The sequence below is a fragment of the Ovis aries genome, chromosome 14 (genome assembly GCF_016772045.2).
Source record: "Ovis aries strain OAR_USU_Benz2616 breed Rambouillet chromosome 14, ARS-UI_Ramb_v3.0, whole genome shotgun sequence".
Classification (NCBI taxonomy): domain Eukaryota; kingdom Metazoa; phylum Chordata; class Mammalia; order Artiodactyla; family Bovidae; genus Ovis; species Ovis aries.
This window is the reverse complement of record NC_056067.1, coordinates 48,059,902-48,082,630: the sequence shown is the minus strand read 5'-3', so window position 1 is coordinate 48,082,630 and position 22,729 is coordinate 48,059,902. Positions and strand designations below refer to the sequence as shown.

General features: G+C 48.2%; 2 protein-coding genes across 3 annotated transcripts; one reads left to right on the top strand and one right to left on the bottom strand.

The window, feature by feature from the left end:
* Window positions 1-471: 471 nt before the first annotated feature.
* On the top strand, window positions 472-7,672 carry LOC105608831 (F-box only protein 27-like). Its single transcript, XM_015100206.3, has 6 exons — window positions 472-490; window positions 3,543-3,935; window positions 4,083-4,194; window positions 4,276-4,371; window positions 6,673-6,808; window positions 7,475-7,672. The coding sequence occupies exons 1-6, from the start codon at window positions 472-474 to the stop codon at window positions 7,670-7,672; spliced, it is 954 nt and encodes a 317-aa protein (XP_014955692.3).
* A 2,072-nt stretch (window positions 7,673-9,744) lies between these two features.
* On the bottom strand, window positions 9,745-10,643 carry LOC105602066 (CD63 antigen-like). 2 transcript variants are annotated; one of them, XM_027978267.3, is made up of 2 exons: window positions 10,564-10,643; window positions 9,745-10,435 (listed from the first exon to the last, which is right to left on the bottom strand). In XM_027978267.3, exons 1-2 carry the CDS (start codon window positions 10,628-10,630, stop codon window positions 9,858-9,860), a joined length of 645 nt encoding a protein of 214 aa, XP_027834068.1. In that variant the 5' UTR covers window positions 10,631-10,643; the 3' UTR covers window positions 9,745-9,857. The 2 variants fall into 2 exon arrangements, with proteins under 2 accessions (XP_027834068.1, XP_060254048.1); XM_060398065.1 differs by having other exon boundaries at window positions 9,746-10,411; window positions 10,471-10,643.
* Between the last annotated feature and the right edge of the window lie 12,086 nt (window positions 10,644-22,729).

The window sequence follows — 22,729 nt, the reverse complement described above, 5'->3', positions numbered from 1 at the left end:
ATACACATTGAAAAGAAATTTGTCCTGTATAAGAGTCAATCCGTGTCTCAGAATTCAGGGTCTCCCACCCAGACTGCTGATGGCCTCCTTTCCCCTTTCCTCCTCGATTTCCCATAGCACTGACCACCTTCCAATGCATGAGGTTATTTCCATGTTAAGTCTATGTTCATGATGGCCGATGTGAATCACAGTCTGATTTCATGCTTATTTCATTTGTTAAAAATGTTTTATTCTCTTCTACATTTGTGGAGAGGATTGGAGTGGAAGGGTGGCAGGGGGATTTTTTTTTTTTCTTGGCCACAATCCTTGGCATTCAGGGATCTTAGTTCCCTGACCAGGGATCAATCTCACCCCTGCTATAGCAGAAGCTCAGAGTTTTAATCTCTGGACTGCCAGGGAAATCCCAAGGGATTTTATTTTTTACTGATTTCCCAATAGTATCTAATTTGCTTATCATGCCTCCTATTCACCATGTCTCTCCCCCTAGAAGGTAAGTTCCATGTGGGCAAGAACCCAGGCCCATTTTTACTTGCTAATATTGAAAATTATATGTGTAACTCCCCTTTTATTTTTATTGGATAGAGTCAGTATACAGATTAAAACCAAAGATTCTTGAGGCAGCCTGAGTGAAAGGCACTCAGTCGTGTCTGACTCCTTGTGACTCCATGGACTATACGGTCCATGGAATTCTCCAGGCAAGAATACTGGAGCCATTCCCTTCTCCAGGAGATGCTCCCAACCCAGGGATTGAACCCAGGTGTCCTGCATTGCGGGTGGATTCTTTTACCAGCTGAGCCACCATGGAAACCCAAGAATACTGGAGTGGGTAGCCTATCCCTTCTCCAGCAGATCTTCCTGACCCAGGAATCGAACCAAAGTCTCCTGCATTGCAGGCAGATTCTTTACCAGCTGAGCTACCAGGAAGTCCTCTGAGACAGATTCAAATCCCAGCTCTGCCACCTACTGGCCGTGTGACCTTGGGCAGGTCACTTGGCCTCAGTTTTCTGAGCTGTGAAGTGGGGACATAGCCATATCTACTATTACCCCGATTGGTAATAACAGACTCCATGAAGGTTGGCTGGGGCTTCCCCAGTGGCTTAGTGGTAAAGAATCCACGTGCCAACCAGGAGACATAGGTTCCATTCCTGGGTTGAGAAGATTCTCCTGGAGCAGGGAATGGCAGCCCACTTCAGTATTCTTGCCTGGGAAATCCCATGGACAGAGGAACCTGGCAGGCTGTAGTCCATGAGGTCACAGAAGAGTTGGCTACGACTTACAACATGACTAAACAACCACAACAGCACTTATTTAGAGAGTCAAATAAAAATGCATTTGCTTCCTGCTGGAGCCTGTTTTCTCCTGTGCAATGGGATCTCTGAGTTAGTGATGTCGGATACTTAGAGGTGATAAGAATTTTGTGCAACCTAATGAATAGGAAGTCTCCAGCTCAGATGTCTAACCCAAATAACAGCAATTGCTCAGCATCAAAGGTCTTTTTTTTTTTCTTTTTAATGGCAAGGACCCAGAAGCAGAAGAGATTAAGAAGAGATGGCAAGAATACACAGACGAATGGTACAAAAAAGCTCTTAATGACCCAGATAACCATGATGTTGTGGTCCCTCACCTAGAGCCAGACATCCTGAAGTGTGAAGTAAAGTGGGCCTTAGAAAGCATTACTATGAACAAAGCTAGTGGAGGTGATGGAATTCCAGCTGAGCTATTTCAAATCCTAAAAGATGATGCCGTTGAAGTGCTGCACTCATTATGTCAGCAAAGTTGGAAAACTCAGCTGTGGCCACAGGACTAGAAAAGGTCAGCTTTCATTCCAATCCCAAAGAAAGGCAATGCCAAAGAATGCTCAAATTACCATACAGTTGCACATGCCAGCAAGATTATGCTCAAGTCCTTCAAACTAAGCTTCAGCAGTACATGAACCAAGAACTTCCAAATGTACAAACTGTATTTAGAAAAGGCAGAGGAATCAGAGATCAAATTGCCAACATACACTGGATAGAGTTGATATACAGATTAAAAGCAAAGATTCAAACTCAAGGAGATCATGAAGGACAGGGAAGCCTGGCAGTTCACGGGGTCGCAAAGAGTTGGACACAACTGAACAACAACAATTCATTTATTTATTTTTGGCGGTGCTGGTTCTTCACTGCTGCGTGTGGGCTTTCTCTAGTTTCCGTTTGCCAGCTTCCTCATTGCGGTGGTTTCTTGCAGAGACATTACTTTGCTGACTAAGGCCTGTCTAGTCAAGGCTATGGTTTTTCCAGTGGTCATGTATGGATGTGAGAGTTGGACTGTGAAGAAGGCTGAGTGCCGAAGAATGGATGCTTTTCAACTGTGGTGTTGGAGAAGATTCTTGAGAGTCCCTTGGACTGCAAGGAGATCTAACCAGTCCATTCTGAAGGAGATCAACCCTGGGATTTCTTTGGAAGGAATGATGCTAAAGCTGAAACTCCAGTACTTTGGCTACCTCACGCACAGAGTTGACTCATTGGAAAAGACTCTGATGCTGGGAGATATTGGGGGCAGGAGGAGAAGGGGACGAGAGGATGAGATAGCTGGATGGCATCACAGACTTGATGGACGTGAGTCTGAGTGAACTCCGGGAGTTGGTGATGGACAGGGAGGCCTGGCGTGCTGCAATTCATGGGGTTGCAAAGAGTTGGACACGACTGAGCGACTGAACTGAACTGAACTGTGGGCTCTAAGGCACACGCAGACTTCAGTAGTTACTACTACATGGGCTTAGTAGTAATGGCGCTCAGGCTTAGTTGCGCTTAGGCGTTTGGGATCTTTCTAGACCAGGGATCAAACCGGTGTCCCCTGCATTGGTAGGTGTACTCATAACCACTGGACCACTGGGGAAGCCCAGCACCAAGGGTCCTGCAGCCTGGTTAGGGATACTCCAAGCAGTCACTGGTGGGGATGACAATGACAAGGCTGACTACTTCGGCCAACCCCTCCCTCCTCCAAGGCTTTTCTTCAGTTGAGTAGCTACCCCGAGGTCCCAATACAGCCCAATGGAGGGATTTTCTGGAGATCACTCAGGGAGGAAAGGGAGGGGCAGGCTTGTAAGTATAGGCAGAGGGAGGAGGGGCAGGACAATGAGAAGGGAGGGGCAGGCAGAAAATGTGGAATCAGAAAGGGAGTGGGAGTGGGTGGTGGAGGGTGGTGCTGGGTAGGAAGAAAGGAGGGGCCAGAGAATAAAAAGGGCAGATGTAGAGATGGGGGTACCTGAAGCTTGGTTGCCTGCAAGGAGCAATGAGTGAGATGCAGGGTAGGGCTCCGGGGCTGCACTGCCCCAGAGGGGACTGGTTGGGGGCCGGCTGTGGGCGCACGGTGGAGAGTGGAGGGGATGGGAGCCTGGCAAGGACAGCTTGGGAGTTTGGGGACTCAAGGACGGGGCTGGGGGTGATGAAGATAGGGAGGCAGCTGATGGGGTTTGGGGGAGTGACAGCCTTGGGGTGTGGCTGGTAGGGGCGGGGCTGGTGGAGGCTGGAGGTCATGGACACTCTGACGTCTTGACACAGGGTCTCCAGCAACGGCAGCCTGGCCTGGCGAGGACGACCTGTGGGCCTCTAGGGGCCTGCCCGCCAGTGTTGCTACTCCGGACACGGAACCCAAGGAGGAGCTGGACCTGAACCGACTGCCTAATGAGCTGCTCCAGGAGGTGCTGAGCTACCTGCCCCCAAGCACGCTGCTCCGGCATTGCCGCCTGGTGTGCCGGCGCTGGCGAGACGTGGTGGACGGCTGGGACCTGTGGCGGAGCATCCTGCCCTGGGAACACCCCGACCTGTGGCCCGTCATCCGCACCTGCCTGCCCCCTGCTGACGCCCCCGGGCCCTGCATCCTGGGCCGCTTCTGCGAGCGCAGACCCATAGGTCGCAACCTCCTCCGGAACTCTCAGAGCTCTCGTGGCCTAGGTGGGAGCCCAGGAAAGGGTCCTCGTGGGAGCACGTGGGAGGAGGCGAAAGGGGCAGGCATGGGAAAGAGGAGAGGCCTGTACCTGGGCGAGTGGGCTGGCGGGGAACTTGGTCACCAACCTTTTTTTTGTTGTTGTTTAATGGAAGGGTTCTTGAACCAGACGGTGCCGAGCGCAGAGGCTGCCCGGGGTGCAGAGGAAAACGCGAGGGTGGGCCCGCTGACGGCCTATAGACAGAGACGGCTCCTCTCTTCCTACAGGTGATGTCCCTGGTTCCCAAGGGTCAGGGTGGTTGTCGAGTACTTGTTTGGTTCTCATTGGCCTTGCTCCCTCTTTCCTAGGTGGTGTCAACAGAAGCAGGTTTTGGACCTGGAGAAGGAGGGTCTGTGGCGGGAACTCCTGGATAGTGGAAACATTGAGATCCGTGTCTCTGACTGGTGAGTGTGATGACAAAAACAGCCCTTTAGCTGAGCATTGGCCTTGGTTTGGGTGACTTCATGTAGATCTCCTAACAGCCCCTTAGATAAGCAGGAAGGAAAATGACTTCATCACCATCAGAGCTTTAGTACTTAGCAACATCCTTTCCCTGAACCCTCTCTCAGCCCCCAAAGGGACCTGGATTGGAAGATGCCTGGTTGGATTCTAGCAGAGGGCTTGGGTCCACCTAAGTCTTGTCTGTGAATGAGATGCTCCTTGGTTCAGGAGGGGACAAGATAGAAGAGTTGTCTAAGAGGTCAGATTCTGGAACCAGACCTCTAGCACTCAAATCCCAGTTTCCTGGCTTTGTGGCCTTGGACAAGTCACAGTGTGCCTCCATTTCCTTATCTTCAGAAGACAGGGTTATATATCAGCCAGTTGTTTCAGTGGAGAAAAAGCTGTACAGAAGAGTGAGTTTTTAAAAAATATTTATTTGCTTTACTGTGCTGGGTCTTAATTCCAGCACGAGGGGCTGGCGTGTAAGATCTAGTTCCCTGACCAGGGATCAAACCCGCCCGCCCCCACTGAAGAATCCAGAGTCTTAGCCAGTGGACCACCAGGGAAGTCCCCGAGTCCTTATTTTACTGTATTATTTAGGGTGTGCCCAGTCTTTGCCGCTGAGACTTACCTAGCTGTGGCGAGCAGGGGCTGCTCTCTAGCCGCAGCGTGCAGGCTTCTCACTGTGGCAGCTTTCTCTCGTTGCAGGGCACGGGGTCTAGAGCTCAGGCTCAGTAGCGGTGGTGCATGGGCTTAGTTCCTCTGTGGCGTGTGGGCTTTTCCTGGATCAGGGGGCAAGCCCCTGTCTCCTGCATTGGCAGGCTGGTTCCTTACACATGGAGCCACCAGGAAAGCCCTCACCCAAGTTTTTACTAGGGTTTTATCATGTTAACCTCCAGGTCAATTCATACTCCATACTTCATCCTGAGTCACATGGTTGATCTGGAGTGACTGGCCTCCATTATGTGACTATAACGGAGGATGAGGTCAGCCCCAACCATTTCATATTGACAGGCCATTTGTGTGTGTGTGTGTGTGTGTGTGTGTGTGTGTGTGTGGCTGACACAGAACAGTGTGAAAGGTAAGTCAGTTCAGTTCCGTCGCTCAGTCGTGTCTGACTCTTTGCGACCCCATGAATCGCAGCACGCCAGGCCTCCCTGTCCATCACCAACTCCTGGAGTTCACTCAGACTCACATCCATCAAGTCAGTAATGCCATCCAGCCATCTCATCCTCTCGTCCCCTTCTCCTCCTGCCCCCAATCCCTCCCAGCATCAGAGTCTTTTCCAATGAGTCAACTCTTCGCATGAGGTGGCCAAAATACTGGAGTTTCAGCTTTAGCATTATTCCTTCCAAAGAAATCCCAGGGCTGATCTCCTTCAGAATGGACTGGTTGGACCTCCTTGCAGTCCAGAAGAACACAAAAATATATTAATACAGAATTAGGACAAAATACTACGGGAAGAAGTAGAATGGACATCTGTTTCTAATAAGTGGAGTGATATGAGGTCTCTGTGAAAGAGTTGTTTGTGTGTTTGTACAGCCTATTACTCTTAATTCTTTAAATTTTAATTTCTCACATCATAACATAGCTGTCTATTTGGAGGTCGTTTCTTTGAATGTTGCTGGATAGCCCATCACCACTGTGTTTAGGTGCCCCTGGATCCTGTTACACGACTGATAAAAAAAATTGTACCTTAAAACATCACCATTGTATACATTGGAAATGACATCTTGGCCACCACTGAAATATATTATAGGATGAGAAATAAGACAATGAAGGAGGTACCCTGAGGCTTCCCAGATGGCACCAGTGGTAAAGAACCTGTCTGCCAATGCAGGAGATATGAGACATGGGTTTGATCCCTGGGTCAGGATGGTCCCCTGGAGGAGGGCATGGCAACCCACTCCTGTGTTCTTGTGTGGAGAATCCCATGGGCGGAGGAGCCTGGAGGGCTACAGCCTACAGGGTCACAAAGAGCCGGACACAACTGAGCGACTTAGCATGCACATGCACCTTTAAGCCTGGGATTCTAGGTCATTCCTCCTGAAATGAATGTGCAGACCAGCTGGGGAGCGTGTTTAGTGCAGATGGATTCAGTTAGATATGCAGTGGGGTCAGGCTCCCCCATGACACTGACGTGCCAGTTCCCATGACAACATTTGGTACTCGTATGCATGGCAAGCCCTTTCAGGTGAAGGCAGGCAAACCCCCAAAGAGATGGGGTGATTAGTTCCGGCTTCACAGTCTCCCTTCTGCCATAGGTGGTTCGATGACCGAGACGCTGACTGTTTATACCGGCTAATTGTCCAACTTTTAGATGCCAACCAGGCCGTCCTGCATCACTTCTCTCCTTTGCCTTTTCCCAGCAATCAGTTGGGCAACGATGTCTTCTTTGAGGTGAGTCTCTGAGAGGGCTATGGGAAAGGACAGGGGAACCTATGATGACCTATGGCTGCATTAACAAATTGCCCCGGAATTTAGTCGCTTAATATCAACAGCAGTCATTTTATCTCCTCTCATAGTTTCTATGAGGACGATTTTGCTAGGAGTTTCTGGCTCTGGTCTTATTCAGACACTGGCTGGAGCTAAAGGGCAGGGTGGGCTGTGAGTGTGTACACAGCAACTGGTGGCTGGCCAAGCAGCTCTTGGTTTAGTCTCAGAGCTTGGCCATGGGATCCCCCTGCATGGTCTAGTTGGGGCTTCCCCACAGCGTGGCGGCTTTGGGGCAGGCAGCTGCTTCCTGGTGGCTCAGGGCTCCATGAGGCTGCTGGAGAAACCAGCAGAAGCTGCATTGCCTCTGTGATCCTGCTGTGGAAGTCACTTGGAGAAAGTCACTCAGCATCACTCCTACCACACTCTTGGTTACAATGAAACCCACCCAGATTCAAGGTGGGTGGGAATTAGACCCCACCCCTGGGTGAGGAGTGGCATGATTCTAGAAGGATGTGTGGAAGCAGAGACCCTGTTGCAGCCATCTATAGGTAATACCGCCTGCCAGAAGGCCCCCAACTCAGCTTTTGAGGGGAAGGCACAGTGGGACTTAATCTCTTTTTCTGTCTACAGGTCAACCACGTGTTCTCCAACCTCAAGAAAGGTGTCCGCTTTGTGTCTTTTGAACACTGGATCCGGGACTTTGAGTTCTCACATGAGCAGCATGGAAACTATCCATTACACTCGAGCATGACCGTGCGGGTCCGTCAGGCACTACCCGATCATGCCTTTCAGGCTCTGGGACCCTTGGCCGAGCCATCTCAGTATTAGGGACTTGCAGCTCCTGGCCTCTGGGGATCTCATGAATCCAGTTGAAGTTTCTAATGGGCCCTGTCGTCAGGTTCTGGAAGCTACAGGAAGAACATTCGTACATCAGATTTACTGGTTGCCACTGCTCTAAGGCAGGCACTGTTCTAGTAAGTGGAGACGCACGGGTGAAGACAGACAGATGGTGAGAGGGCTCCTCACCCTCCCCCACGCTAGGCCCTCTGGTTCAGCCCCTGTGCCCTGCGCCCTTGTTTCCTTCTGGTTCTGCTGCAGAGGCTTCTTTGGTCTTGTGCAAAGTGTCTCAGTGGTTTTTAATAGCAATACAATGTTACAGCCTGGGTGACTACTGGATTCAGAGTAAGGAGCTGTTTCAGTTGAGTAAAAACTACAGAAGGAAACATCTAGAGAAGGTGTTCTCCAGTGGAGAGAATGGAGGAGTCAGAGCCTTATTTCCCAAGTCCTGACAGATGCTAAAGCTGAAACTCCAATACTTTGGCCACCTCCCTGCGAAGAGTTGACTCACTGGGAAAGACTCTGATGCTGGGAGGGATTGGGGACAGGAGGAGAAAGGGACGACAGAGGATGAGATGGCTGGATGGCATCACCGGCTCGATGGACATGAGTTTGAGTGAACTCCGGGAGTTGGTGATGGACAGGGAGGCCTGGCATGCTGCGATTCATGGGGTCGTAGAGTCGGACACGACTGAGCGACTGAACTGAACTGAACGAAATCATGGTGTCACAGGTTATCTACCAGGGTTAGAAGCCTTAGGCAGGTAGTGGATATGGGCACAGTGTCACAGTGACACCACATTTGTGACATTCTGGTCACAAGGATAAGAGAGAACCTTGCAATGGCAGGATCTGGCTGTCCCCACCCCAGTCCAGGGGTCATGGCTGCCCCCTCCCTGCTGCAGGATCCCTAAGGAGCTCCAGGTCTCCAGGTGGAAAGCAGATGAAGCTGCTGCTGCCTTTGATGTGTCCACCCTGAAGTGTCCCCCCACCTGCAGTAGAATCTGGGAAACACCCCGAGGGGAGGGTGTTTGGTCAGTTTCATCCAAAGGGGAATTGACAGGTTGAAACAGATCCGAGAGTCAGGACCACATGCAGTGTGTGGTCTTGGAATAGATACTGGTTCAGACTCAACTCTGGAGGATATTTTTGGTTCCACCCGAGGACTTTGGATAGAAGGAATATGAGACAGGAGTTTACAGGAAGGGAAAGATGGAAACCATTGCCTGAAAAATAAACATATTATTTAACTTTCACGTATATACTCCTAAGTGTTGTTATACCTATATGCATATTTGTAGGTGTGTGTATCTATATGCCAAATTTAATATGTGTGTATGTGAGTGCTAAGTCATTTCAGTCATGTCCAACTCTGTGTGACCCCATGGACTGTAGCCCGCCAGGCTTCTCTTTTCATGAGATTCTCCAGGCAAGAATACTGGAGTGGGTTGCCATGCCCTCCTCCAGGGGATCTTCCCAACCCAGGCACCAAACTAGCATCTCTTAGGTCTCCTGCATTGGCACGTGGGTTCTTTACCACTAGTGCCACCTGGAAAGCCTCAATTAAACTTATACACATGCTTATTTAAATACATTTCCTTGTATTTGTATTATGGATTACCTTCTGCATATCCTGAAGAAGGAAATGGCAACCAACTCCAGTACTCTCGCCTGGAAAATTCCATGGATGGAGGAGCCTGATAGGCTACAGTCCAAGGCGCCGCAAAGAGTTGGACATGACTGAGCCACTTCACTTCACTTTTGGATGGAGCTATTCATAACAAGAATATGAACCAAAGCACTACAGGCTTACCACAGTGGTGAGCAGTGGAGAGAAGTTACTTCTGTACTTACTCACTTTGCATATCTGAATTTCTCATTTTCTGTATGTGTGTGTAGGAATACTATGTCACAGACAAATATGAAGCATCCTCCAATGCAATTTCCCTTCACTTTCAGATGTAACCACTTTTAGAAGACATCTTTGCTGACAGGGTTTTAAAACTTTGTTTGGAGAATTCTGTATACAAGCAAATGTAGAGAGAAGAGTATTGTTATTTCCATGTCACTTTCTTTTTTTTTTTTTTTTTTGTCTGAAAAAATAATCCGTTTAATTGAAAAACCTGGAGTATATTACCCCACTCCCCTGGATGAGGGGGCTGAAGAGACAGACCCCCTACATCACCTCATAGCCACTTCGGATGCTCTTCACAAGGCAGCATGCTAAGACAATACCCAGGATCTCCACAAAGGCAATGCCCAGGGCTGCCGCAGCCACCACCAGCACATTCTTCCTCAGCCAGGCCGCAATCTTCTCCACACAGCCCTCAGTATGGATGTCCTTCACGACAAAATGAACCCCACAGTTATTAGTGATGTTGACGCAGCAGGAGTCAGGGACTCGACTGGCCATGGTCGGGATCTTCTCCCAGTCTGTGTAGTTAGCCGCCCCGCAGCACTTAAAATCTTTCTGCATCTTGTCCAGGATCGATGCCGTCTCGTTGGCTTTTGGATAATTCTTCATCTGCTGCCGGAAGTCCTTATTAAATTCTGATCTCACCTTGTCTCTAAACTCATAGCCAGCAATGGCTGCAGCCACTTCAACTAGCATGATAAGGGACAAGAAGATGGCAAACGTGATCATAAGACAGTAGTTCTCCTTGCAGGCTCCACAGCAGCCCACAAAGGCCACCAGGAAGAGGAAGGCCCCCACTGCGATAATGACCACAGGCAACAGGAAACTAGGGGTGGCCGGAAGAGGAAGGCCCCCACTGCGATAATGACCACAGGCAACAGGAAACTAGGGGTGGCCCCACGGGTCATAGTCTGATTCAGGACAAGCTGGGTCGCTACGCCCACAGCAATCAGTCCCACTGCACAGGCGCAGAAGGCCAGCAGGAGAACGTAGAGCAGGAACTTGACACATTTCATTCCTCCTTCCACAGCCATGGCTGCCTGGCCTGGGACAGAGGGGCGCGCAGGGGGATCAGAACCGGTCGAGGCGGGATCTCGCTTTCCGAGCTCCCCGCCGGCCCTCGAAACCTCCCCTGCGCCGCCCCCATTCCCGGCCCCTCCCACCCGGAAACCCCTCCATGTCACTTTCTATTACCCAGAAACAGTTTCAACTTAGGGCCAGTCCTCAATTCACACCCTTCTCTTTATATTTTTAACGTATATTTTATTATTTTGTTTCATTTTTTTTTAATTAGAGGAAAATTGCTTTACAATGTTGTGTTGGTTTCCGCCATACAACAATGCAAATCAGCCATAATTATGCATATATCTCCTCCCTCTTGAGCCTCCCTCTCCTCCCCCATCCCACCCCTCTAGGTCATCACAGAGCGCCAGGCTGGGCTCCCTGTGGTATACAGCAGCTTCTCACCAGCTATCCATGTTACACATGGCTGTGTATATATGTCAATGTTATTTTTTCCATTCGTCCCACTCTTTCCTTCCCCTACTGTGTGCACAATTCCGTTCTATCTGCATCTCCACTCCTTCTCTGCAAATAGGTTCATCAATACCATTTTTCTAGATACTGTTGATATATATATATATATATATATGCATCACTATACAATACTTGCTTTTCTCTTTCTAATGTACTTCACTCTATATACAGATTCTAGGTTCATCCACTTCACCAAAACTGCCTCAATTTTGTTTTATATATATAAGCTCAGCACACACAGAAGAGAACAGCTTTACCGCTTTGCTGGGCAAGGGGGTGCCGCAGCAGGCTCTGCTGTGCTTGGTCACTCAGTCATATCCGACTCTTTGCGACCCCATGGACTGTAGCCCACCAGACTCCTCTGTCCATGAGATCTCCAGGCAAGAATACTGGAGTGGGTTGCCATGCCCTCCTCCAGGGGATCTTCCCCACCCAGGAATCAAACCCAGGTCAAATCATGTTGATGGCCCATTCCAAACTATTTACCCTGCCCTGCCTTTCAGTTCAGTTCAGTCGCTCAGTCGTGTCCAACTCTTTGCGACCCCATGAACTGCAGCACCCCAGGCCCCCCATCACCATCTCCCGGAGTTCACTCAAACTCATGTCCATCGAGTCGGTGATGCCATCCAGCCATCTCATCCTCTGTCATCCCCTTCTCCTCCTGCCCCTAATCCCTCCCAGCATCAGAGTCTTTTCCAATGAGTCAACTCTTCGAATTAGGTGGCCAAAATATTGGAGTTTCAGCTTCAGCATAAGTCCTTCCAAAGAACACCCAGGACTGATGTCCTTTAGAATGGACTGGTTGGATCTCCTTGCAGTCCAAGGACTCTTAAGAGTCTTCTCCAACACCGCAGTTCAAAAGCGTCAATTCTTCGGCGCTCAGCTTTCTTCACAGCCCGACTCTCACATCCATACATGACCACTGGAAAAACCATAGCCTTGACTAGACGGACCTATGTTGGCAAGGTAATATCTCTGCTTTTCAATATGCTATCTAGGTTGGTCATAACTTTTCTTCTAAGGAGTAAGCGTCTTTTAATTTCATGGCTGCAATCACCATCTGCAGTGATTTTGGAGGCCCCAAAAATAAAGTCTGACACTGTTTCTACTGTTTCCCCATCTATTTCCCATGAAGTGATGGGACCGGATGCCATGATCTTCGTTTTCTGAATGTTGAGCTTTAAGCCAACTTTTTACTCTCCACTTTCACTTTCAACAAGAGGCTTTTTTGTTCCTCCTCACTTTCTGCCATAAGGGTGATGTCATCTGCATATCTGAGGTTCTTGATATTTCTCCCGGCAATCTTGATTCCAGCTTGTGCTTCTTCCAGCCCAGCGTTTCTCATGATGTACTCTGCATATAAGTTAAATAAGCAGAGTGACAATATACAGCCTTGACGTCCTCCTTTTCCTATTTGGAACCAGTCTGTTGTTCCATGTCCAGTTCTAACTGTTGCTTCCTGACCTGCATACAGGTTTCTCCAGAGGCAGGTCAGGTGGTCTGGTATTCCCATCTCTTTCAGAATTTTCCACAGTTTATTGTGATCCACACAGTCAAAGGCTTTGGCATAGTCAAGAAAGCAGAAATAGATGTTTTCTGGCACTCTCTTGCTTTTTCCATGATCCAGCAGATGTTAGCAATTTGATCTCTGGTTCCTCTGCCTTTTCTAAAACCAACTTGAACATCTGGAAGTTCACGGTTCACGTATTGCTGAAGCCTGGCTTGGAGAATTTTGAGCATTACTTTACTAGCATGTTAGATGAGTGCAATTGTATGGTAGTTTGAGCATTCTTTGGCATTGCCTTTCTTTGGGATTGGGATGAAAACTGACCTTTTCCAGTCCTGTGGCCACTGCTGAGTTTTCCAAATTTACTGGCACTTTCACAGCATCATCTTTCAGGATTTGAAAGAACTCAACTGGAATTCCATCACCTCCACTAGCTTTGTTTGTAGTGATGCTTTCTAAGGCCCACTTGACTTCACATTCCAGGATGTCTGGCTCTAGGTGAGTGATCACACCATTGTGATTATGTGGGTTGTGAAGATCTTTTTTGTATCGTTCTTCTGTGTATTCTTACCACCTCTTCTTAATATCTTCTGTTTCTGCTAGGTCCATACCATTTCTGTCCTTTATCGAGCCCATCTTTGCATGAAATGTTCCCTTGGTATCTCTAATTTTCTTGAAGAGATCTCTAGTTTTTCCCATTCTGTTGTTTTCCTTTATTTCTTTGCATTGATTGCTGAGGAAGGCTTTCTTCCATCCAAGGAGTGGTGGCTGTGCGGGCGCAGGAGGGCTGAGAGGAGCTACACCACGTTCAAGGTCAGGAGGAGCGGCCATGAGGAGATACCCCTGGTCCAAGGTAAGGAGCAGCGGCTGCACTTTGCTGGAGCAGCCATGAAGAGAAACCCCACGTCCAAGGTAAGAGAAACCCAAATAAGACGGTAGGTGTTGCGAGAGGCATCTGAAGGCAGACACACTGAAACCGCAATCACAGAAAACTAGTCAGTCTAATCGCACGGACCACAGCCTTGTCTAACTCAATGAAACTAAGCCCTGCCTTTACTGTGTTCTTAGTCACTCAGTCTTGTGTTTCACTCTGCAACCTCATGCAATCTGCAACTCCTCTGGTTCCATGGGATTTTCCAGGCAAGGATCCTGGTATGGGTTGCCATTTCCTCCCCCAGGGGATCCTCCTACCCAAGGATCAAACCTGTGTTTCTTGTGTCTCCTGCATTGCAGGCGGATTCTTTACCTGCTGAGCCATCAGGGGAGCCCGTCTTTCCTGAGGAAACTCCAGTAAAGGTCATGATCTAAGCCTTTCCCTGGGTCCTATCTCCGATCCCTTGACCACACGGTGTCCTTCCCAAGCGGCCCTGTGTGACACACCTCCGGCTTCTAGGACCTGTGAGTACAATAAACTTGCTTTTCCTGAGCCTCTCCTCTGTCTCCTCTTGTGGCTTCAATGAACTGACCATCTCCTGAAAGGGCACAGAACAATAAAATACCGTTAGGCAGTTAGAATAGGAAACAGGAATCCAAAATATGGTGGCTAAAAGACAAGGAAGGGAAGAGCCCGAGAAAATAGAACAAAGGAAAGTCAAAGGAAGGTCGGAGGACGAGAGTGAGGACCTCAGGTCAAACAAACAACACTCCTGGCTGAGCCCAATTTGCACAGGGTAGGCCCAGGGGGAAGGAAACATGAAAAAGCGGAGCCAAAGGGCTCTCTCTCTCTCTCTCTCTCTCTCTTCCTCTCTCTTCGGCGCGCTAGCGCGCTCCCCCACTCTCTTCTCTGCGTGTCCTTGGGTCAGCATGCCCTCACACCTCGAGGATGGATTCTCCTGCTATTTTCTAAATAAAATAGAGCTGTAACACGGAGCTGTAACACTGAATTGTCTAACAGCTATAACACGGTCTGTCCAAGACCCGAGAGCTGTGAGGCACCAAGGGCTTTAACGCCCGTCACTCCAAATCTTTATTGTGATGAGACAGAACCGAGGAGAATACACTCGCCTGACAATACCATAGGCTTGTAGTGTATACTAAAGAACCCTTCTGGGTCAAGGAAAACAGCAAAAACAAGTGTGTGTAGTGGGGATGGTGTAGGGGAGCGGCAGAGGGGAGGAGGGGGACTTCCCCGGTGGTCCTGTGGTGAAGAATTCGCCTTCCAATGCAGAGGACATGGATTCAATCCCTAGTAGCAGAACTAAGATCCCACAGGCCACCCCCGTGGGCCACAAAAGCTAGAGACGCCCACGGGCCACAATTAAGACCAGTGCAGCCAAATCAAAATTTGTGCGACACTCCCTTGTTTTTGTCACTAACAGAAGGATTGAAATTTAAACTGTTTTAGTATCTCTATAAACAATTATTTTTGCTATGTGTGTAGGCTAAGTCACTTCAGTTGTGCCCGACTTTTTTCAACCCCATGGACTATAGCCCGCCAGGTTCCTCGGTCCATGGGATTCTCCAGGCAAGAATACTGGAGTGGGTTGCCATGCCCTCTTCCAGGGGATCTTGCCGCCCCGGGATCAAACCCACATCTCTCATGTCTCCTGCTTTGACAGGCAGGTTTTTCACCACGAGCGCCACCTGGGAAGCCCCAAAGTGCCTTCAAATACTGCCAAATGTCTCCTGGGAGGACGAAGTCACCCCAGTTGAGAACCATTGTCCTGGGTGAACCACTTAACTTCCAAGAACTTCCTCCTCTACATAACATTGCCAATAACAGTATTTACCTGGTATATCTTCACTATGTACCATATCTACCCACATAACAGCAGGCACCTGCATGTTAAACTGTGGTTAACATGTGTGTTATGCTTGGAATAAGGCCTGGTATAGAGGGACAGCTGTCAGATGATTGTAATTAGTATCATTATGTTGTTATTATATGTAATTAGAGGCACACCCTTAGTGCTTAGAAGCTACTTTAACACCTCTCAGCCATCTTGAATAAGTTCCTGTCTCCGAGCCTGTTTCCTTATGTGCAAGACTCTGTTCTGCTTTCTTGAGCATCCCCAGGGATTTCCCTCATAGCTCAGTGGATGAAGAATCCATCTGCAATGCAGGAGACCTGGGTTCGATCCCTGGATCGGAAGGATCCCCTGGAGAAGAGAATTGCCACCCACTCCAGTATTCTTGCCTGGGGAATCCCATGGACAGAGGAGCCTGGTGGGCTACAGTTCATGGGGTCACATGCAGTCAGACACGACCTACCTCTGTTAGTCAAATGGATTGTTTAAATATTAAAATATTCCACCCAGGTTGGTGAATATTGACTGCCAAGCCCCCTTCTCTCTTCTGCTCCTTCTCAAGACTTCCTCACCACCTCCCATAATCAAAGGGACACACAGGGTGCTTCTGAGGCCTCGCTCCAGTGCTCAGCAATGACTGGGCTGCTATTAGAAAATGCAGATGTCATCTTAGTCCTGCTGTGGCAGCCTTGTTATTTGCCAATCATCCCCTTTCCTCGCTAACAGAACCGCACACACACACTGTATACATAATTTTTATTATTTATTTATTTATTTTTGGCTGCGCTGGGTCTTTGTTGCTGTGCTCCGGCTTTCTCTAGTCACGGCGAATAGGGTCTACTCTCTAGGCACCGTGCACGGGCTTTTCACCGCAGTGACTTCTCTTGTTGTGCAGCCTGGGCTCTGGGGTGTGCAGGTTTCCCTAGTTGCTGCTTGTCGGCTTACTGGGATTTTTCTGCACGTGGGATTTTCCTAGATCAGGGATCAAACTGATGCCCCCTGTATTGCAAGGCAGATACTTTTAACCAGTGAACCACCAGGGAAGCCCAGAACTGCAATTTTTAAAAATACTTATTTTTATTTCTTTGACTGCACCTGGTCTCAGTTGTGGCTTGGAAGATCTTCGATCTTTGTAGCAGTATGCAGGATCTTTAGTTGGGGCATAAGAACTCTTAGTTGCACCCTGTGGGATCTAGTTTCCCAACCAGGGATGGAACCTGGGCCCCCTGCACTGGGAGAGCAGGATCTTAGCCCCCTGGACCACCAGGAAAGTCCCCACGATATTTTTTTAGATGCAGCCACGGGCCAGCCTCAGGAGGCAGACATATTTCTCTTTGTTGGATGCTGGCTCCTGCAGGAAGGTGGCCATGTGGCCCCGTTCTCTGCAGGGGATGCCCTCCATTCCCATTCCTTCCTGCCTCCGTGCGTAGTTATAGCACCTGCAACTGAGGCCACCACCTTGAAGGATAAAAGCCAATGTACTGAGGACGGTGAGGGGGAAGGAGAGACAGCCAGGCTCCTTGGGGACATAATTAAATTACTGCACCCACCCTGGGGATGGTGAGAGCAGGGGGCAGGCACTCACTGTCAGCAAGCAGCAGAGTGGTCCCAGAAGCTGGATCGGAGGGGCTGTTCTCCCGCAGGTGGCATTTCCACGGTGCCTCAGATCCCGGCCATCCTCTGCACGAGTAGAGGCCACCCAGCAGCCTATTTGCCCCTGCTCCGTGCTCGAATACCCTGGCTGCCCTCAGTGCCTGTCCCTGCCAGTTTTCCATGCTGGGTCAGCAGACTTGAACTTTTCCCTAACCCAGCATAGCCATCCCTGGAGGGATCCCCAGGGGTCCCACCTCCCCGTGGTCTCCCCAGTCATCAGCATCTCCCCCGCTCCAGTCACCTGAGCCATCTCTGACTGCCCCGTGGTCAGCCCAGCCCGAGCTCCCCGACTTCTCCAGGGCGGTAATAAGCCCAACACAAGTTTCAAAGAGGTAGAACCCAGAATAGTGGTTTACAAATTGGGCATGACTTACTGACAAGTCATAATTAGCACTTTGTTTTTAAATGGAATACAATTAAAAATTGATTTTTCCAGAGTACACAACATATTTGTTGTTGTTCAGTCACCAAGTCATGTTTGACTTGGCATATAGTAAGGGTAAATAGCTGCAAGAAATTCTGTGTACTGATTGCTATGGAAAATGTATTTCATGCTCAGATTGTGGTTACAACATTTGGAAGGACATTGTGCCTTGAAGTCCACAGCACATGCTTGAAAAGAATTAATATCAGGCCCCTCTAAACCTTTTGCTCAGGCCATTCTCAGGAAAAGTTCCTTTTGTTTAACTAGACACTCAAATCAGAGACCCTGGCCTCGTTCTGGATTCCTCTCTCTCTTGTCTCTCCACCCAGCCCAACAGAAAATCCTGTTTCTTCCCTTCAAAATACATGTAGAGTAGAGTAGAAACTAGTATTATTTTGTAAAGCAAGTATACTCCAATAAAATTTTTAATAATAGTAATAAATACATACATTTAATTATTTATTACCATTTAAATTGATGTTTTCGAACTGTGGTACTGGAGAAGACTCCTGAGAGTTCTTTGGACAGCAAGGAGATCAAACCAGTCAATTCTACAGGAAATCAACCCTGAATATTCACTGGAAGAACTAATGCTGAAGCTGAAGCTCCATTACTTTGGCCACCTGATGTGATGAGCCGACCCATTAGAATAGATCCTGATGCTGGAAAAGATTGAGGGTAGGAGGAGAAGGGGACGACAGAGGATGAGATGGTTGGATAGCATGACCAACTCAATGGACATGAGTCTGAGCAAACTCTGGGGAATAGTGAAGGACAGATAAGCCTGGTGTGCTACATTACATGGGGTCACAAAGGGTCAGACACGACTTAGCGACGGAACAACAACCATCTAAAACACACTTGAGATGATTAATTTTAAAATATATATATGCAGAGTCAACCCCACCTCTGCCACCACCTTGCTCTAGTCCTGTGCAGGATTGCCTCTTACCTTGATTATGATTCATCTAGTTTGGAGACAGCAAGATCCAGGAAGGCACTCCGCACATAGTGGGTGCTGCATGCTGGAGGTGCTCATGTCTGGGCTGACTGAACCACCCCCTCACCCCTACTCAGTGAGGGTGGAAGGAGCAGGGCTGGGCTGTGAGGTTGCTTGGCCAGCATCCTTCCACTGTCCCCCTCCACCCTCATCCCCCACAAAAGCCTGTTCTCTGATTTTCCTCCCTGTTGGCCCTTTGCATCCCCCTCCAATTTGAGCCCAGAGAATTCCTTGGCAGTCCGGTGGTTAGGACTCAGCACTTTCACTGGCCATCACCCAGACTCAGTCCCTGGTCCCAGAGTTAAGATTCTGCAAGCCGCGTGGCATGACCAGAAAAAAAAGAAAAAAAGAACACATAGAAAAAAGAATCTGAGTCCAGCTGCTCCCTCCACACCCAGGCTGGATAATTCCAGGTTGGTTGCATCCTCCCCACATTCCCATCCTATAGACAGGACAGTTGATCTATCCCAGAGATAGTCTCCAAATTCCTGATCCCCGATCCCTGGGGAAACTTAAGACATCCTTGTTCATCTCTGCGTCATAACCCTGACTTCAGCCTGGCCAAGAGCGGAGCCAGGAAAAGGGATGCTGAGTGATTCCATTAACACACTGGACATCATTTAACTCCCTCCAGGGGCTGTGGCCAGGCCTGACAGCAAGACTCAGGAAAGAATGCTGGGCAGTAGACAGAGCAGCTGATGCCAATCCAAGCTGTAAGCAACCCTGGGTAGCCTTGCAGACTTCCTCTGATTTCACTGGCTGTGAACTGGTACTCATGCGAGGGAACAGTACACCCTGACCTGGGACACAAGCCAGGGGACCAGAACTTGGGAGCCTGTGAAGCCGCTTTGTTTTGGTAACTATTTGAAAAGGACCCTGTGGATTTTTTCATAACCAATAAGTCAGAGCTCTTGTTCTTGTTCCAGCCCCAAATTTCTGGCTACAAATCAATCTCACCACACTAATAAAATTTTCCTTAAGAATGTTTTTTAATGCCCGGTTGTAAGAAGGCTTACAATTACATACAGAAGGCCAATGGAACCCACAGAATTAATACTTTCATGTTATGATTAAGAATCATCTGGGATATTCAGTATTTAATATATGTGAAATGTTTTAGAGAATTTGGCATAAAAATGGGACAAACGTGTCCTGTAAATGTCAGTCTTCCAACGTAACATGTATTATTGAGTAATTCATTATTTTAGACTTGTAATTTTTCACTGAAATGTGAAAGGGCAGTTTTCAAAGTGAGTAAATGGTACTAGAATATTTAAAAGATCTTGATATGCTTGTAATTTATTATATGAGTTAAGAACCTGGGGAGGTTGTGCTTTTTAGAAGCTTCTGTTGAGTGGTCAAAGAAAATTGAGATGCGTTAAAATGTGTGAAAGCAGAGCACTTAAGGAAATTTAATTAACTCAAATTCTAAATAGGATGTGAAGCTGTTGTAACTGGACTTGATTGAACATTAATCAAAGACCTCCCTCAAAGTGCCCGTTAAAATGATTGGATTTAAATAAAGACCTACTGTAGAGCCCAGGGACCTCTATTCAATACTCTGTAAATACCTATGTGGGAAAACAAGAGTGGATATATGTATATGTATATGTATATGTATATATGTATATGTATATGTATAACTGATTCACTTTGCTGTATACCTGAAACTAACACAACATTGTAAATCAACTATACTCCAAAAAAAAAAGTTTAAATAAATAAAAAATGAAGTTTAATGCATTTATAAATAGAGTAATATTTGGAAGTAAAAGTTTGAAGCTAAGGAGGACTATATTGTTCATTGGTAGCGTTAATGTATTGAAGATTAACTTAAAACATGAAGTAATTGATCTTTTCCATCCACAAACGTCTTCCCAGTGACATCAGAACACTTCTGGACCCTCTGTCCTCTGCTGGTAGGAAGCCACCCCACCTCACTGGTTGTTGTTGTTTTCGTTGCTAGGTCGTGTCTGACTCTGTGACCCCATAGACTGTAGCCCACCAGGCTCTTCTGTCCATGGGATTTCCAGGGCAAGAATACTGGGAGTGGGTTGCCATTTCCTGCTACACGGGCCCTCGCTGGTGTAAGTTACTAATTTTCACTTAGAGAAACGGTGCAAGACACAGCTACTTTGTCCCCCAATCCACCTCCCTTTGGTCCACAGGAAGCCCCTGAGCTGACCTCCAGTGACCCCCAGCTCCGCGTGTTTATCCTCTGCACAGTCCCCCTCCTCTGGGCGTGTGCACTGGATGTAAGCGGCTCACTTCGAACAAACAGAAAATGGCCAAAGTAGTGAGATGTCACTTCTGAGATCAGGCTACAAAAGGGCTGTGACTTTTCTCTTGCTTGCCCTCTCTGCCTCTCTCACTTGCTTTCTTTCTTTCTAATTAATTAATTTTTACTTTTGGCTTCGGTGGGTCTTCACTGCTGCACATGCAGGCTTTCTCTGCTTGCAGAGAGCAGAGGCTACTCTCTAGTTGCCGTATGCAAGCTCCTCATGGCAGTTTCTCCCGTTGCAGAGCATGGGTTCTAGGTTTCCAGGCCTCAGTATTTGTGTGAGCTCAGTAATTGCGGCACACAGGCTTAGTTGTTCCATGGCATGAGTGATCCTTCCAGACTAGGGATCAAACCCGTGTCTCCTGCATTGGCAGGAGATTTTTAGTCACCAGACCACCAGTGAAGTCTCTCTCACTCACTCTCACGCTCAGAGGGAAGCCACACTCTGAGCCACCCTGCAGAGAGGCCCGGATGGCAAGGAACTGACTGATAACCAGTGAGGACCTGGGACCTGCCAACAAGCATGCCAGAAATCTTGAAAAACTGTCTTTCCCCTGTTGCTTTGAAATGACTATAGCCTTGGCCAACACCTTACTTGTAGTTTGGGAAGAGACTTTGACCCAGAGGGACTGATTCCTGACCTTCGACAACATAAGATAAAAAGTGTTCATTGTTTGAAATCACTAAGTGTTTAGGGGTCTTCACAGATGGCTCTGGTGGTAAAGAACCCATCTGCCAGTGCAGGAGACAAAAGAGACTCAGCTTCAATTCCTGGGTCGGGAAGATGCCCTGGAGGAGGGCATGGCAACCCACTCCAGTGTTCTTGCCTGGAGAATCCCGTGGACAGAGAGGAGCCTGGTGGGCTACTGTCCACAGGGTTGCAAAGAGTCGGACACGACTGAAGTGACAGTACGCACGCATAAGTGTTGTAGGGGAGTGATTTGTTATACAACAATGGCTAACTAATACCATGGGAATAGCATCTTATTGGGCATAAGATCCTGCAGATAGAAAACCTACATTTCCCATCCTCCCATGCAGCCAGGCATGGTCTTGTGTGGTATGGTAGTTGTGATAAGCCATCTGACCACAAAGACAAGACCAGCACCTAGGAGGAACCAAGATCCCTGAATAACTTCATGCAGCAGAGGTGTTTTATCAACCTGGAGAGAAAGAGGAAGAGAAAAATAAACTTCGAACTTGGATCTCTGTTTGACAGATAAATCTCAGCTTTCCCCAAACCCCCTTTTAATCAACATTCTCTCTCTCATCAGCCTCATTTTCATCAATGATGAAATGAAGACCTTATAGTTTGGCATGCTTTGTATGAGTTTTCAGTGTTTTCCCCAAAACATTACAATTGTTAATAAATACATATTTTTTTCATGGAAGTCATAAGGCAACCCCCTACCAGCCCATGTGCCATCAATCATGTAAGTCCTGCTCTTCTGCTTCTTCGCCCCAGGGAAGTATTGCTTGCGAAGGCTGTAGTCATACATTTCTTTTCAAAATCTCTTCTCCTGCACCAGCAATCCTCTGGCAACCCGTGGTCTCCTGGTGGCTCAGCTGGCCAGCTTGACAAAAACTACAGGCTGTCTTTCCTCCTAAGCATGGATCTTCAAAGGTGATCCCGATTACAGACACTGGATACTTGGCAAACACTGCCTTAGAGAAAGTCACATGCAGTGATTCCCAGCAAGCCTGACTTGTGTAGGCGTACCTGAGCCTGAGGCTTTCAGAGATTCCCCATCGTGCACCTGGCACCGACAGGTGACCCCGCAGCCCTTAGATCTCTGATTCAGCAGGGCTTCTCCTGCTGAGTGGGCCAGCTTCATAAAATAATGGCAGGAGGAGTTTGTGAAGAGGCCAATGCATGAGGAACAAGGTACAAAATTCAGTGTGTGAAGCCCTAGGAAACCTCTGTCCAGGGAAGGGGGCGCCTGGGGTAGCCGCGGTTCTCACGCTCTCGGGTGAATCAGCCCAGG

Coding starts and splice junctions, on each gene's coding strand:
- LOC105608831 (XM_015100206.3), top strand. Junction 3,936..4,082: donor TCAGAGCTCTCGTGGCCTAG/GTGGGAGCCCAG, acceptor GTTTAATGGAAG/GGTTCTTGAACCAGACGGTG. Junction 6,809..7,474: donor GCAACGATGTCTTCTTTGAG/GTGAGTCTCTGA, acceptor TTCTGTCTACAG/GTCAACCACGTGTTCTCCAA.
- LOC105602066 (XM_060398065.1), bottom strand. CDS start 10,630: ATGGCTGTGGAAGGAGGAATGAAATGTGTCAAGTTCCTGCTCTACGTT. Junction 10,412..10,470: donor CACCCCTAGTTTCCTGTTGC/CTGTGGTCATTA, acceptor GTTTCCTGTTGC/CTGTGGTCATTATCGCAGTG.